This window comes from Cherax quadricarinatus, chromosome 23 (assembly GCF_038502225.1).
Source record: "Cherax quadricarinatus isolate ZL_2023a chromosome 23, ASM3850222v1, whole genome shotgun sequence".
NCBI classification, from domain to species: domain Eukaryota; kingdom Metazoa; phylum Arthropoda; class Malacostraca; order Decapoda; family Parastacidae; genus Cherax; species Cherax quadricarinatus.
The window spans coordinates 3,094,429-3,108,994 of NC_091314.1; the positions used below are offsets into that span (position 1 = coordinate 3,094,429).

Sequence of the window (14,566 nt, forward strand, 5' to 3'; positions counted from 1 at the left end):
AATTATGCATAAAAAGTTTTCAATTAAAGTTAAAGCACGTGATCAGCGCCCAAAACCGAAAAAAAAAACTCCTGGGTGACCATCATCAGAAAAGTTGATAAGAAAAGTTTTTGAAAAACGTTTTATTCGCGGGAAGAAAGACACAGAGTTGGAAATCTTAGTATGTGACATTGATGAGTAGGTCTGGGACTGCCGTGTGCTGGCACCAACAACCTGGCTGACCAGGTTTTAGTCAACCCCACATAATACAGACTTTGTATTGGAGTTATGTTATTATTTTTAGATAATTGTAAGTAATGATTATAGGTTATAGAGAAATTTAAGAAATATATATATATATATATATATATATATATATATATATATATATATATATATATATATATATATATATATATATATTGATGAAGGAAAAAAAAGGTGAGTGGTGCATTGAGGTATCTGTGGAGGCAAAAAATGTTATCTATGGAGGCAAAGAAGGGAATGTATGAAAGTATAGTAGAATCAACACTCTTACATGGGTGTGAAGCTTGGGTTGTAAATGTTGCAGCGAGGAGGTGGTTGGAGGCAGTGGAGATGTCTTGTCTAAGGGCAATGTGTGGTGTAAATATTATGCGGAAAATTCGGAGTGTGGAAATTAGAAGGTGTGGAGTTAATAAAAGTATTAGTCAGAGGGCTGAAGAGGGGTTGTTGAGGTGGTTTGGTCATTTAGAGAGAATGAATCAAAGTAGAATGACATGGAGAGCGTATAAATCTGTAGGGGAAGGAAGGCGGGGTAGGGGTCGTCCTTGACAAGGTTGGAGGGAGGGGGTAAAGGTGGTGTTGTGGGCGAGTGGTTTGGACTTCCAGCAAGCGTACGTGAGCGTGTTAGATAGGAGTGAATGGAGACAAATGGTATTTGGGACCTGACGAGCTGTTGGAGTGTGAGCAGGGTAATATTTGAGTCCTGGAGTGTGAGCAGGGTAATATTTGAGTCCTGGAGTGTGAGCAGGGTAATATTTGAGTCCTGTAGTGTGAGCAGGGTAATATTTGAGTCCTTTAAGTGGGAAGTACAATGCCTGTACTCTAAAGAAGGGGGTTTGAGATATTGGCAGTTTGGAGGGATATATTGTGTATTTTTATACGTATATACTTCCAAACTGTTGTATTCTGGGCACCTCTGCAAAAGCAGTGATTATGTGTGAGTGAGGTGAAAGTGTTGAATGATGAAAGTTTTTTCTTTTTGGGGATTTTTTGGGGGGATTTTCTTTCTTTTTGTGTCACCCTGCCTCGGTGGGAGACGGCCGACTTGTTGAATATATATATATATATATATATATATATATATATATATATATATATATATATATATATATATATATATATATATATATATATATATAAAGGACCATCTCTGCTAATTGGAATCCCTCGTTCTCGGAGAAGAGAATAATCTTCATTGAAGAGAAAAATAGAGATTTCTCCCCAGAGATGCTTATTTTTATCTTCCCTACCACGAGGCTCCGTAATGAGTTCTTCAACGTGCCTTTGAAATGTCAGGATAGCCACCAGCTACGACTCTACCTCATTAAGGATCTTCGTGGAGCACTGACACAGCTGCTAACTGGTTTTCATGTACCGCGTCCGAGCTCCCGAACAACGTTCGATGAAGAACATATGGGATGAACCTCAAGTCCGTGAATTCGAACTGGCCGCCTTACTGACTCCTCCTCGACTGGTTAAAGACTTTCAAACCTTCCTTGACACGACGGTAATGAGGGGGGATTAATGTGATCTTGATTTGCCTGGTGAATTCCGTATTTTTGCGCTGTGTATAAAACTCTTACCGACAGTTTGCACTATCGATAATTTCTGCGTAGCAGTTATTTCCACGTGTGGACGTGTCTGGACACGTCGTGACACAGCTGGTAAGGTATCGACTGTGTCTTCACCAACGTGAGATCAGATCTCGTGAGCTCCTTAACAAGATAGATGGAAGAGGAGGGATAGAGAGCTCAGGCTTTTAGAGTGCTGCTTGTCCACCGCGGTCTTGAACTGAAGTCAGTTTACGATGTGTCTACGTAGATACGTATCAGAGTATTTTCTTGTAGTACCAAATGCTTCTGAGTAACATCAAGTAGTAATACGTGCTCCCACGTAGCTTTGTTTACCTTTGTTTACCTCCTGTAAATTCCTCAGGAACCTTAAGTTGTCCACTGCATTCTGAAGCCAGTATCAGATGAAAATTAAAGCAATTTAGATAAAAACTAAAAAAAACGTGTTTCATCACGTGAGAGTCAGTGACTACACGTAGCGGGTTTTGGTGAACACGAGTAACGTTGAAATCTTTGCGTATATCATGTATGGGAGGAAGTCAATAGCCACAGCAAGGTTGTGTCAAAATGTTTCAAGGTGTGTAAAACCACTGTACAAGACCTTGAAGGAGAGCAAAGTGAAACAAGAATTTGCAGTACGACTTAACCTTGAGAGCGACCTGTAAGAGCTAGTGAAGGGACGTGATTTGCGCACCGTCATGACTTAGAGAGAATTGAGCTGGGCTCTTTTTTTTCATGAACAAGAGTGAATGCATGAAAAATTCCCATTTTCCTGGGTCCCCCTTGGCAGTGGTGTACACCAGTTGTTTTCCCTATCCAAAGGCATGATTGTCTCCTGGAAATGAGGGGTCATTACACCAATTATGGGAGGGGAATGAGGGGCAGATACACTGGACCATGGCGAGCTGCTAATTAATTCTCACACACGGCCGAGGATATTTCTATAATTTTTGAGACATAGTTGACCCTACAGACTATGGAATCAACTTGCCTATTGCACAGGGAAGACTTAAGCAGCATGATGCACCTTGCATGCACGACTGAAACGAGTTAATTCATGTTAGCAGTCGTTTCCAGTAGATAGAAGTGGATTCAAAACAGTCTGCAAAATAAAAAGCTTTAAACATAGTATGTCACTGATGTTAGCTATGGTCTGTATAAGTTGTATCATGTATTTGCAGAAATAAACATTATTATTATTATTATTATTATTATTATAAACGGTGTATTGCTTAAAATAGCGAAGAAAAGAATCACGTTTCAGAACGTTTCGATCTGTGCTGACCTGTTTCCGTCATAAGAGTGACTGGATAAAGGTCTACAGAGAGCGAAACGCTGCCACGGTAAAAGCTCGTTCTGCAACCTGTCTCTCTTATTTTTGATGACTGTTGAGCGTTGATGTACATGTGATCAGGTTGATGGCTGCAGAGAGGAATTATAACACTAACTCTGATGTCTTCAAATTATAATAAACATTTTTCATAGCGATGCAAAACGTTCAGCTTGAGACCAGGCACAACCCCCCCCCCTCACACACACACACACACACACACACATACACACACACACACACACACACACACACACTGTTGCAACCCTTGAATGGGTTACAATGATGATTATGTATATATAATGTATATTACCTTTTCATTTAATTTTATATTGCTTATATTTGCGATAATAGCTAAATCGTAAATGTATGACTTTATATTATTATTTGACTGTTATATTGTTATTTAGCTTATGTTGTTAGGATGTATATAAAATGTGCTCAGTTAGGCTTGATTGTCAAACAACTGTAATTATCGCTTGTCGCTCGTTGTACTGCCGGCTTCTGAGCTGCAGTTGTCCACGTAGCTATCACGTGATCGAGGGGGGGTGTCCTCACCTCTCGTGAAATTGTCAGTCTGCTGGAGACTCGCTTGCTGGTTGGACAGCTTGTCTGTCTGACAGTCTGCTGGAGACTCGCTTGCTGGTTGGACAGCTTGTCTGTCTGACAGTCTGCTGGAGACTCGCTTGCTGGTTGGACAGCTTGTCTGTCTGACAGTCTGCTGGAGACTCGCTTGCTGGTTGGACAGATTGTCTGTCTCATTATTCTTGTTAGTTCTGTAGAACTTTGTTCACAGAACATTGTATAGACTTTGTGATTTTCGACGTTGTACTGAGGTTGTGTGTCACATAGACACTCTGAACATCTCAGGTCCTTAGCTATAGCTTCTGACCTAATTTTGTACTGGTTCCTGTGTATTGTCACAGTCACAGTTTTACCTATGCTGAACAAAGATTCAGTATTATGGGAGTTTTGTAACTTTTGTGGAGGATCTGCAGATGGTCCCTACTTAGTGTCATTATATTATCTCCTTGTTCCTGATTCTGTGTCGCAGTCGCTTGATATTGCATTGTTATTGGGCTTAGCATTCTTTGTTGTTCAAGCAGACTGTTCGGGTTGCCAGTCGGTCAAGAAGTTAGTTTATTTGAGGACTTTGTCAGTCACTTGTTTAAGTCTTATTCGAGTCTTGAGACATAGCTAACTACTTAAGAGCACTTACATGCATACACACACTTGTACATATTTGTAATATCTTATTAAATGTTAATGTACCTGACGGTACTTAAGAATTATAAATGTGATATGTGCTTTCAGCACAATAATATTGAACTCGAGAGATTGATTTTATTTTGATTGCTGTAATTAATTTAATTTGATAATATACCTCTAGACGACTTACTACTTAATAAATTTATTAAATTTTAATTTCTCTAGTTAGTAGCCTACCAGTTGTAATCCTAAAGCACTATTGAACCATACTGAATTTTAATGGATAATTGGACAAGGATACTGACTACTTGTTACGAAAACCCAGTAACAGGCTGGATGCTAGAAGGGCAGTCCTTTCTAGTATTCACTGGAGATCTCTAAGCTTTTAGAATCGCGTTTTTTTGTAACACACACACACACACACACACACACACACACACACACACACACACACACACACACACACACACACACACACACTGCCATGGTCAAAGGTAACGAAAGGAAAGTCATCGAATGAGATATTTTAGTTACTGAGAATGAAATTCTTTGTCTGCAGGCAAAGAACCTCATTCTCAAAAAAAAAAAAAAGAAGAGAAATGATAAAATAAGCAAGACGTGGAAAGAGAAACACAAGAGCATGAGGAAAACTGCAGAAAGGCAAAAGACAGAAGATAACAGAGAGAGAGGTAAACAGAAGAAGCAGAAATTAACATGAAAAAAATGATGTATCGAGAAAAATTAAGTCTGAACGGAAAATTAAGTCTGAACGGAAAATTAAGTCTGAACGGAAAATTAAGTCTGAACGGAAAATGGTTGACAGTCACTGTTAGACGAGATTTATGAGAAGAGTTGTAACTGAAGGACCTGATTAGCATGAACCACTAGACCCACTGCAGGTTTTAGTGTATTCTTTTGACACCTTACCTCAGCAACGACGCTCCACTCAGCACCACGGAGGGTAAAGACGTACCCGTACACACAGGACTTTGTACCCTTGTGGTGGTACAGTGGGTCCTTGTACATGGTACACCGGGAGAATACCATTGTTGTCACTCTTGACTGGTACTCTTCACCACCTCCTCCTCCTCCTCCTCCTCTTCCGCTCACACCTCTGCCTCTTCCGCCTATCAGTATCATCGGCAGAGCTGCCTCTTCCTTCCAGCCCTCTGGAAGCTGTCAAAGGATGGCAGAGCAAAGCAATGTAAGAATGTCTTTAAAATTGACAAGTCCTCACTCTCTCTCTCTCTCTCTCTCTCTCACGCTATGAAAATTTATAAATCAAGCCTGGTTAAAAAAAATAGTAGTATTAGCACCGATAATTGAATACTGGAACATTAAACAATAATCACTATCATTTCAAATATTCCTGGAATCTTGAAGAAAGGTTTCAAGTATAATTTTTACAAAGAAGCTATATCTCTCACCAAAAAAAAAAAATCATAATGGCTACTGTTTATTTTCCACAAAAAAAGGCAGTTTTTTTTTAATGTGGCACTTTTATAAAAACTTTTATGGGGGGATAAAACTTCAAGCTGAGAAATAAATCCTCCATGAATCATTACTGGAACCCATGTTGTTCCTCCTGTAAATAAATGGCCAGATTATTTAAGTTAATTCTTATCTATCCAACACAATGAGAGTACGTCCTGGGGAAAGAAAAAACCTGCAGGAAACTCTCCACAATTGTCCGAATTTGTGGAGTAGATGGCTACTCGAGTTCAATCCCCGCAAAAGTAGTGTATCTGGGAGAGTAGGAAAAGGACTCCGGTAACGAGTATCGTCTAAGGGGGGAAAAACTAGGTTTGAAAAGTCAAAAAAATCGGGTATAACCGCACCAAAAATGAATATTTTTGAAGACAAGTCAATACTAGAATTGAGAAGCAGAAATGACAGATCTTACGATTAGTATTTGAGGTTGTCAGTCCCTCAGGTTGAGAGACTGATCACCTCAAACACACTCCAAGGTTGATGAACCGATTACATCATTTCACGACTACACCTGTTGCCTCCATATGACTGAAGAAGCCTACTACGTAGGCGAAACGTTTCAACAATTCCAACGGTTGCACATGTGTCTTACCAACGATCGGGTTACACAAGCCAGACACCAATAAATCCAGACACTTTACAAAGTCAGTAATAAACGACACGTAACTCAAGACAGTAAATCCAGACACTTTACAAAGTCAGTAGTAAACGACACGTAACTCAAGACAGTAAATCCAAACACTTTACAAAGTCAGTAATAAACGACACGTAACTCAAGACAGTAAATCCAAACACTTTACAAAGTCAGTAATAAACGACACGTAACTCAAGACAGTAAATCCAGACACTTTACAAAGTCAGTAATAAACGACACGTAACTCAAGACAGTAAATCCAGACACTTTACAAAGTCAGTAATAAACGACACGTAACTCAAGACAGTAAATCCAGACACTTTACAAAGTCAGTAATAAACGACACGTAACTCAAGACAGTAAATCCAGACACTTTACAAAGTCAGTAATAAACGACACGTAACTCAAGACAGTAAATCCAGACACTTTACAAAGTCAGTAATAAACGACACGTAACTCAAGACAGTAAATCCAGACACTTTACAAAGTCAGTAATAAACGACACGTAACTCAAGACAGTAAATCCAGACACTTTACAAAGTCAGTAATAAACGACACGTAACTCAAGACAGTAAATCCAGACACTTTACAAAGTCAGTAATAAACGACACGTAACTCAAGACAGTAAATCCAGACACTTTACAAAGTCAGTAATAAACGACACGTAACTCAAGACAGTAAACCCAGACACTTTACAAAGTCAGTAATAAACGACACGTAACTCAAGACAGACATAATGTGACTCATGTGACAGAAGCCACGAAAACGTTCTCAAAATAACGAGGCTTGAATAGGATGAATCCCCTCAAGGAAGGTTCCTTGATGTTGGTGAGGGGCTCTTGATTTAGGGAATTGGATCTGTGCTCCAGTTCCCCGAATTAAGCCTGAATGCCTTCCACATTCCCCCCCCCAGGCGCTGTATAATCCTCCGGGTTTAGCGCTTCCCCCTTGATTATAATAATAATAGGATGAATCACATTGATCTGATGAGTAACAATGTCGAATAAATGATCAATCTCCGAGATCATTCCCCACTTCTCTCATCGCGATGTTGTTTTATCTAATATTCGATAATAATTACAATAATACTATTAATAAAAACGAAAATTTGATATTATTGTGGCTATTGATTTCGTTACTAACACAAATAATGAACATAGTGATTACAATGCAAAAGTTGGTGATATCAGGGCTGGTCAGGTCACTGATTAGGTCAGGTCAGGGCTAATCAGATCCATAGCGTTCTTCTGGCCTGGTCATGGCCTCAGGGCTGGTCATTCAAGCCATCCCAGTGCTTGTCAGGGCCACGGGAACAAGCATGTGTTCTAAGTACAGGCAAAATCCATGCAGAGGAAATGTGTTCCAGTGAACAAAAACTGGAAATACGACTTTAAAAGTTCAATCATTGCGTTTTTTCTCTTCCAAGACATGCTGAAGCGAATTAGGAAATACTTAACATTTTCCAGGCAGCTGCCACAGATTTGTCTCTTTCAATAGAAACTAGATTTACGTCTCGCCTTATGTAAGAAGTAGGTTAAACAAACCCAACTCTCTCAAAAATATACTTCCTTAAGGATTTATATATGTACTGGCGAAATAAGTGACAATATCGCAGCTGAAGAGGCACATGAGTAACTCTTGGGGCATTACGGCGATGCTCGGCTCTCCAGAATCTTGAGCCATGCTCGGCTTTCCAGAATCTTCAGCCATGCTTGGCTTTCCAGAATCTTGATCCAGTTAATAAAGATATACACTGAGAGTAGTCTAAAGGGAGCTTTGTAAATGCGAGTTAAGAAGACATGTGTAGGTTATGGAACTCTCTGGAGACGACAGTTCGTTGGTTAGGGACTTTTATCCATCCTCTCCTCATGTCCCTGGTGGGCCAAACGTTTCAGTAAATTGCCATAAACTACGTAGTTTCTCCTACTGGTGTAATTATCGGGATCTAGTAGTATTCATGTGTATGGTGAAGTGTAGGAGGAACAGTCGGTTTATTGACCCATCTTAGTACTAGAAGTAGTAGTAGTAGTAGTAGTAGTAGTAGTGGTAGTAGTAGTAGTAGTAGTAGTGGTAGTAGTATTGGAAGCGACCCCATGGAAAAGCAGACACAAATGCAGTAGATCTGTTTGTGATTTGATGAAACCCATTAAGTGGGCGAAACGTAGACAATAAAGGATCGCATTATACCGCCTTTGTGTGTACTCCATCGCGTTGGCATCTTATTCCATTAATCTCCGAGCGACTCTTGTCGGGTGGCGGCGGAGGTCGTACTTTTCATAAGGATTAACACGATGATTTCAGACATGATAAAACTGTCTTTACTTCGTGTAATTGTGACTGATATGAACATTACTGATGCCTCAAGGCAATTTTTTTGTTGTCTTCGGCTGCCTGGCTCTCCACTTTCCATTTCAACAAGTGGTTGGTGGTGCACAGGTGGTGCACGCATACACGCTCGCCCACACGTCTTTTCCAGGATGTCGCTTGTGACCGCGTTGATATTGTTTGCGTTTCTGGGTTTCGCTCACCCCTCCTCCTCGCTATTTGCGAATTCGCTTCTATGCAGCAACCCAATTTCCGTCAGGGACTCGCTGTATGCGGTCAAGAGCCGCTCATACGAGAACGGAAAGGACGATCACCGCGTGCTTTTCCCTTTATTGCGACCACGTTAGCCCAGCCCAACGTGGTTTTCTGGTTTTCAGACAATATCTCTTTAAATATCAGTCTACACCGGTTTATGTGACATTTGCAGGAAAGAGAGAAAATGAGAGAGAGCGAGAGAGTGAGCTAACTCTTTATACAATTACTCTTACAGTGTGTCAGTATTACAACCTAGGATTTCAAATGGCCTGTTATCCCAGGTGTAATGGGAGCAAATAAACACAGTAGAAAAAGTTTAGACTTATATTATCCTTCACCAATTATAACAGCAATATGTACACTATGTACAGTGATAAATATAGTGCACTCCACGGTAAGCAAGGCAGAAATAGAAGCCACAAGATAGCAGACCGTGCTTCAACCAGCTCTAGAGTGGGAATGACAAGGGCAGACAGGAGAGCGGTATCCACATAACCTCTGCGATTGTCAATCCCACCTTCTTATTGGCTAGAACCTGGTCACTAGTTGAACGATGGGGCCCCATCATCAACTCTTAGCAACCTGGTTCGCTGGTTGGGGGAGATAGCCTGTAAATGAGGGTGTGTCCATGCGCCGAATAAAGGTTACGTACTCTTTGCATGCCACACCCCCACCCCCGAGAAGGCTCAGGATTAGGCTGCCACCTCCCAGTGGTAACCGTGCCGCCATGGCACAAAATAATGGGACCGCCTATCCTCTCCACCATCCAACTCTTAGATAGAGCTCAGCTTTCCTAGTGACCAAAAGCCAAACCCTAAACTTAGAGTGAGACAGCAGTCAGACAGGCTAGCATAGGTCCAAGATACAGGCGGACGGTAGCCCGCATCCCCTCACTAAAAAAAAAAAAACCCCACATCAGGGGATAAAAAAAAAGAGCTTGAAAGGGGTTACCACAAATACATCCTAACCTAAATAAAATAATAAACTAGACTCTTGACAAAGAGTCTGCCAACACATTTTCTTTGCCGGCAATATAATGAATTCTGATATTGTAGGGCTGCAGCCTGAGCGCCCAACGCATAAGCCTTGTGTTGTGATTCTTCATGGCTTGGAGATAGACTAACGGGTTGTGATCACTGTAGACTGTGACCACCTGCGATGTCTGGCCCACATAAACATCAAAATGCTCCAAAGCCATTACCAGCGCGAGGGCTTCTTTTTCAATGGTAGAGTAAGCTCTCTGATGTGGCTGGAATTTAGCTGAAAAGTATGCGATTGGCTGCAGCTCCTTGTTCCCGATTTGTAATAGTACCTTGATCACTTTGTATAGTTTTAGGAATGCCAAAACAAGAAATGAATTTTGTTAAAGCTTTGAGAATAGCTTTAGTATTGATACTACGCATTGGGATCGCTTCAGGATATCTGGTTACTTTATCCATAATTGTAAATAAATACTGATTTCCAGACTTTGACTTAGGTAGTGGACCTACACAATCTATAATTAAATCTGCAAAAGGTTCTCCATCAGCAGGTATGGGTTGGAGAGGTGCAGGTTTAATGGAATGTCCAGGTTTTCCAACTTGCTGACATTCTCGGCAACACCTAATATGATTCTTTACATCTTTCTTTAATTTTGGCCAATAAAATTCTTTTGTGATTCTATACAAGGTTTTTGTAATTCCTAAGTGACCTCCTGATGACGTATTATGAGCTATATTTAATATCTGAGGTCTATACTTGGTTGGAACCACTAACCTGTCGTATAATTGCCGGCTCTCTATCTCCTTACCAGTCTCAGTGCAAACCAAATAATCATTTTTAACTTCATACTTGACTGGATGACCCAAAGAGGATTTACCCATGGCTTCCTGAAAAGCGAATTTTAAAGAAGGGTCCTTTCGTTGTTCCTCCCGGAAGGACAGTCCCTCGGGCATGGAAACAGAGACATCTGGCAATCCTGCAACCTGGGAATAGGAAGGCTTGATCGGGGTCTGTTCACTTGATTTACGAGACTCCGGCCGGTGTGTCTCATAAAACAACGTGGCTATTCCGAGATCGGAGTCGTCCAAGGATAGGTCAACATTCTCCCCAGACAACCCTTGGGATGTTGCCCGAGTTATGGCCAACACTGGAGAAGCATTAATCATTATAGGTTCAGGACACGAAGTAACAGTAGTAATGTTATTACCCAGTAATAACATGGCATTTTTCATGGGAAATCCTTTTGAGATACCTACAGTCAAGTACCCAGTGTAATATTTGCACTGTACATAAATTTTATGCAAAGGAACTAAATATATAGCTCCTCCGTAAGCTTCCAATAAAACTGAGGAATTCAAGGAAGTATTCTCTGAAAGAGGTAATATTCCTTCTCTGACAAGTGAGCAATATGCTCCAGTATCTCTAAAGGTATTTACTTTAATTGGTTCTGAGTTTTCCTGAAGGGAAATAAGACTTTCGCAATAATAAGGGGCCATACCTTTTTCTACTTCTCTAGGGGACATGTTACTAGGGATATTAGAGATTTTCCCGATGGGTTGAGGTTTTTGGGGGCAGTTGGAACTGATGTGACCTACTTTATTGCACCTGAAGCAGACGACAGGCTTGCCCTTTACTCCCTGATGACGTTGCAAGTGGTGTCGTTCTGGCTGGTGCCTCTCTGGATATTGTTGTCGAGATGCTCCATAAGTAGTTTGCCTCTCCGCAGGGGGACCATATGTTGAGAAGCGTGGCTCACCAGGTGACTTGGTTGGATGACGTAGACGCTCTCCCTCCGGCTGGCACTTCATTCTCCAATGTTGTCGATCTCTGCTCACGCCAGACTGTTGAAAAGAGAGACGGGACCGCTCGGACAAGGAGCGGTTCGTTTCGAAGGTATCAGCCAACCTGGCCGCCTCCAATGCAGTGGTTAAGTCACGATCCTGCAGAAAGACACGAACCTCTGGTCCCACAGACTCCAGCAGGTTATCAATCAGAATAAGCTGCACCAGCTCCTCAAAGTTAGAGACACCACTCGCTTTATACCAGCTGGTAAAAGCTTTGGTTTGCTGTCTCACAAAGTCCACCAGGGATTGACCAAGCTGCCGCCTGTTCAATTTGAAGGTCTTACGATATTTAGCTGGGATACATGTATATGCTCCCAACACTGTGGTCTTCACTACTTGATAATCAGAGAATTCAGCGTCAGTTAATACCGACGTAAATTCCTGTGCCTTACCCAATAATACTGTATGAACCAACGCTGCCCAGTGCTGTTCCGGCCACCTCAAGGCTCGAGCCTGATTTTCGAAGCTTTCGAAAAATTGCTCTGGTTCGGCCTCATTGAAGCGGGGAACAAGCTGTACTGCTTTTTGTAAACTGAAATCGTTTACAGAATGCGAAAACTGCCTCCTCTCTCTTTCCCTATCAAATTCTTCCCTTGCGAATGCTCTCTGTTCCCTAGTTTGCTCAAGATTGATTTTTGCCAGCTCAAGTGCCAACGACGCTGATTCACCCTGAGACAACCCAGCTGCACTATACTGACCATTTTGCTCCGTAGGTGTATCATCTTCCTCCTGCGAGAACATAGTAGTTTTTTTCCCTAGCTCCCGTAAAGGGAGGAGTTTGATGTGCCATCTCTTCTTCAATAAGTATGTCAGCAATAAGTGAACGCAGTTGCGCAGCTGTGAGAGTGCGTTTATAGGGAATGCCAATGGAACGAGCAATTTGCCAACAACGCTGTAGGGACAATTTAGGTAGGTTATGCAAAGTATATGCCGACACCAGGCGTCTGACTCGTCTAGGTGGCATAAGTTATTCGCTATGCACAGTACGAATACCCCAACGTAACACGTTAATTTGCAGAACACGCTTAGCTATGCACAGTACGATTGCAGAATACGCATACAAGCAAAGCCGACTGCACACAAGATTGACCGTAGCGAAGCGAGCACACTGAACAAGCTAGTAGCGAGCTGTTGAACGATCACACAATAGCAAGGCTGATCATAAGCAACTGACACGCAAAATTTGTAAAGCGAAGCGAAACAGCAAGCTACACAATGTTCCTGCTACAAGCTTCACCCTAAGCTCAACCGTTTCTCTAAGTCCAGCTCTCGGACAGGCTACCCATATTACAACCTAGGATTTCAAATGGCCTGTTATCCCAGGTGTAATGGGAGCAAATAAACACAGTAGAAAAAGTTTAGACTTATATTATCCTTCACCAATTATAACAGCAATATGTACACTATGTACAGTGATAAATATAGTGCACTCCACGGTAAGCAAGGCAGAAATAGAAGCCACAAGATAGCAGACCGTGCTTCAACCAGCTCTAGAGTGGGAATGACAAGGGCAGACAGGAGAGCGGTATCCACATAACCTCTGCGATTGTCAATCCCACCTTCTTATTGGCTAGAACCTGGTCACTAGTTGAACGATGGGGCCCCATCATCAACTCTTAGCAACCTGGTTCGCTGGTTGGGGGAGATAGCCTGTAAATGAGGGTGTGTCCATGCGCCGAATAAAGGTTACGTACTCTTTGCATGCCACAGTCAGCATCACGAATGTATTCAGTGGACGTCTTGCAAATATTTCGAACCTTGGCCTGTTCTGTTAACCTCTCTTTTGTTTCTACACAGGGTTTGACAAGGTTAAGTTAAGGATCTCTAGCTTTATTGACAAGCTAAGAGCTGTTACCTACATCAGCTCATTTGAAGGCATTTTTATTGTTATGAGACATACAAGAAGGGAACAGGGTGAAGTTGGAGCCATCTGTGGGCCATCTCTCTCTCTCTCTCTCTCTCTCTCTCTCTCTCTCTCTCTCTCTCTCTCTCTCTCTCTCTCTCTCTCTCTCTCTCTCTCTTTCTCTCTTTCTCTTTCTGCGAACCCCTATTCATTATTTTTAAACCAACCGCCATGAATAACCTAACAAATGAACCTCGATAGATGGAACCCTATTTTTCGAAGCTCGATAGATGAGGCGAGAGAGATGAACCTCGATGGATAATGCTCGGCAAATGAGATAGGATAGATAATCCTCAATAAATGAGGCGGGGAAAGGAGAGAATCTTTAACGAGGAGGCTGGGGAAAGCTTGACGCCAGCTTCAAGCTTCCATATCCAGGTCTCTGGTAAATATTGATGCTGGAGAGGAAATTGACCTGTTAACCCTCACTCTGTTGAGGGGAGGGGAGGAGAGGAGAGGGGAGGGGAGGGGAGGAGAGAGGAGGGGAGGGGAGGAGAGAAGAGGGGAAGGATCTTGCTATTTAGGGGAAGCATAGGTTTATTAGGAGGAGTTAGAGGAAGAGGATAAGGAAGATGGGATAAGGAGTAAGAGTGCGAGAAGGAATGGGATAAGGAGAGGGAGAGGGAAGGAGAAGAGGAGGAGAAGGAAGAGGAGGAAGTGGAAGAAGAGGATGAGGAAGAAGAGGCAGAGGAGGAGGAGAAAGAGGAGGAGGAAGAGTCAGGTCACATTAATGGCGCCAAGTTGAAAATTGCTTCAATTTATTGTCTCCCAAAAATTTAA

General features: G+C 41.9%; 2 protein-coding genes across 5 annotated transcripts in view; one reads left to right on the plus strand and one right to left on the minus strand.

Annotated features, from left to right (window-relative positions):
• LOC128685824 (G-protein coupled receptor moody-like) overlaps positions 1 to 14,566 on the minus strand; it is a 377,281-nt gene that overhangs the window by 36,868 nt on the left and 325,847 nt on the right. For 2 of the 4 annotated variants that reach the window (XM_070087780.1, XM_070087779.1), the window contains exon 3: positions 5,281 to 5,529. The exons of the other annotated variants lie outside the window; for them this stretch is intronic. In XM_070087780.1, coding sequence (XP_069943881.1) covers positions 5,281 to 5,529 — 249 coding nt within the window. The remainder of the gene's footprint in view (positions 1 to 5,280; positions 5,530 to 14,566) is intronic. 4 annotated transcript variants of the gene reach the window in all.
• Positions 1 to 14,566, plus strand: part of LOC128685825 (putative adhesion G protein-coupled receptor E4P) — a 100,014-nt gene that overhangs the window by 14,337 nt on the left and 71,111 nt on the right. The window lies entirely within an intron of this gene.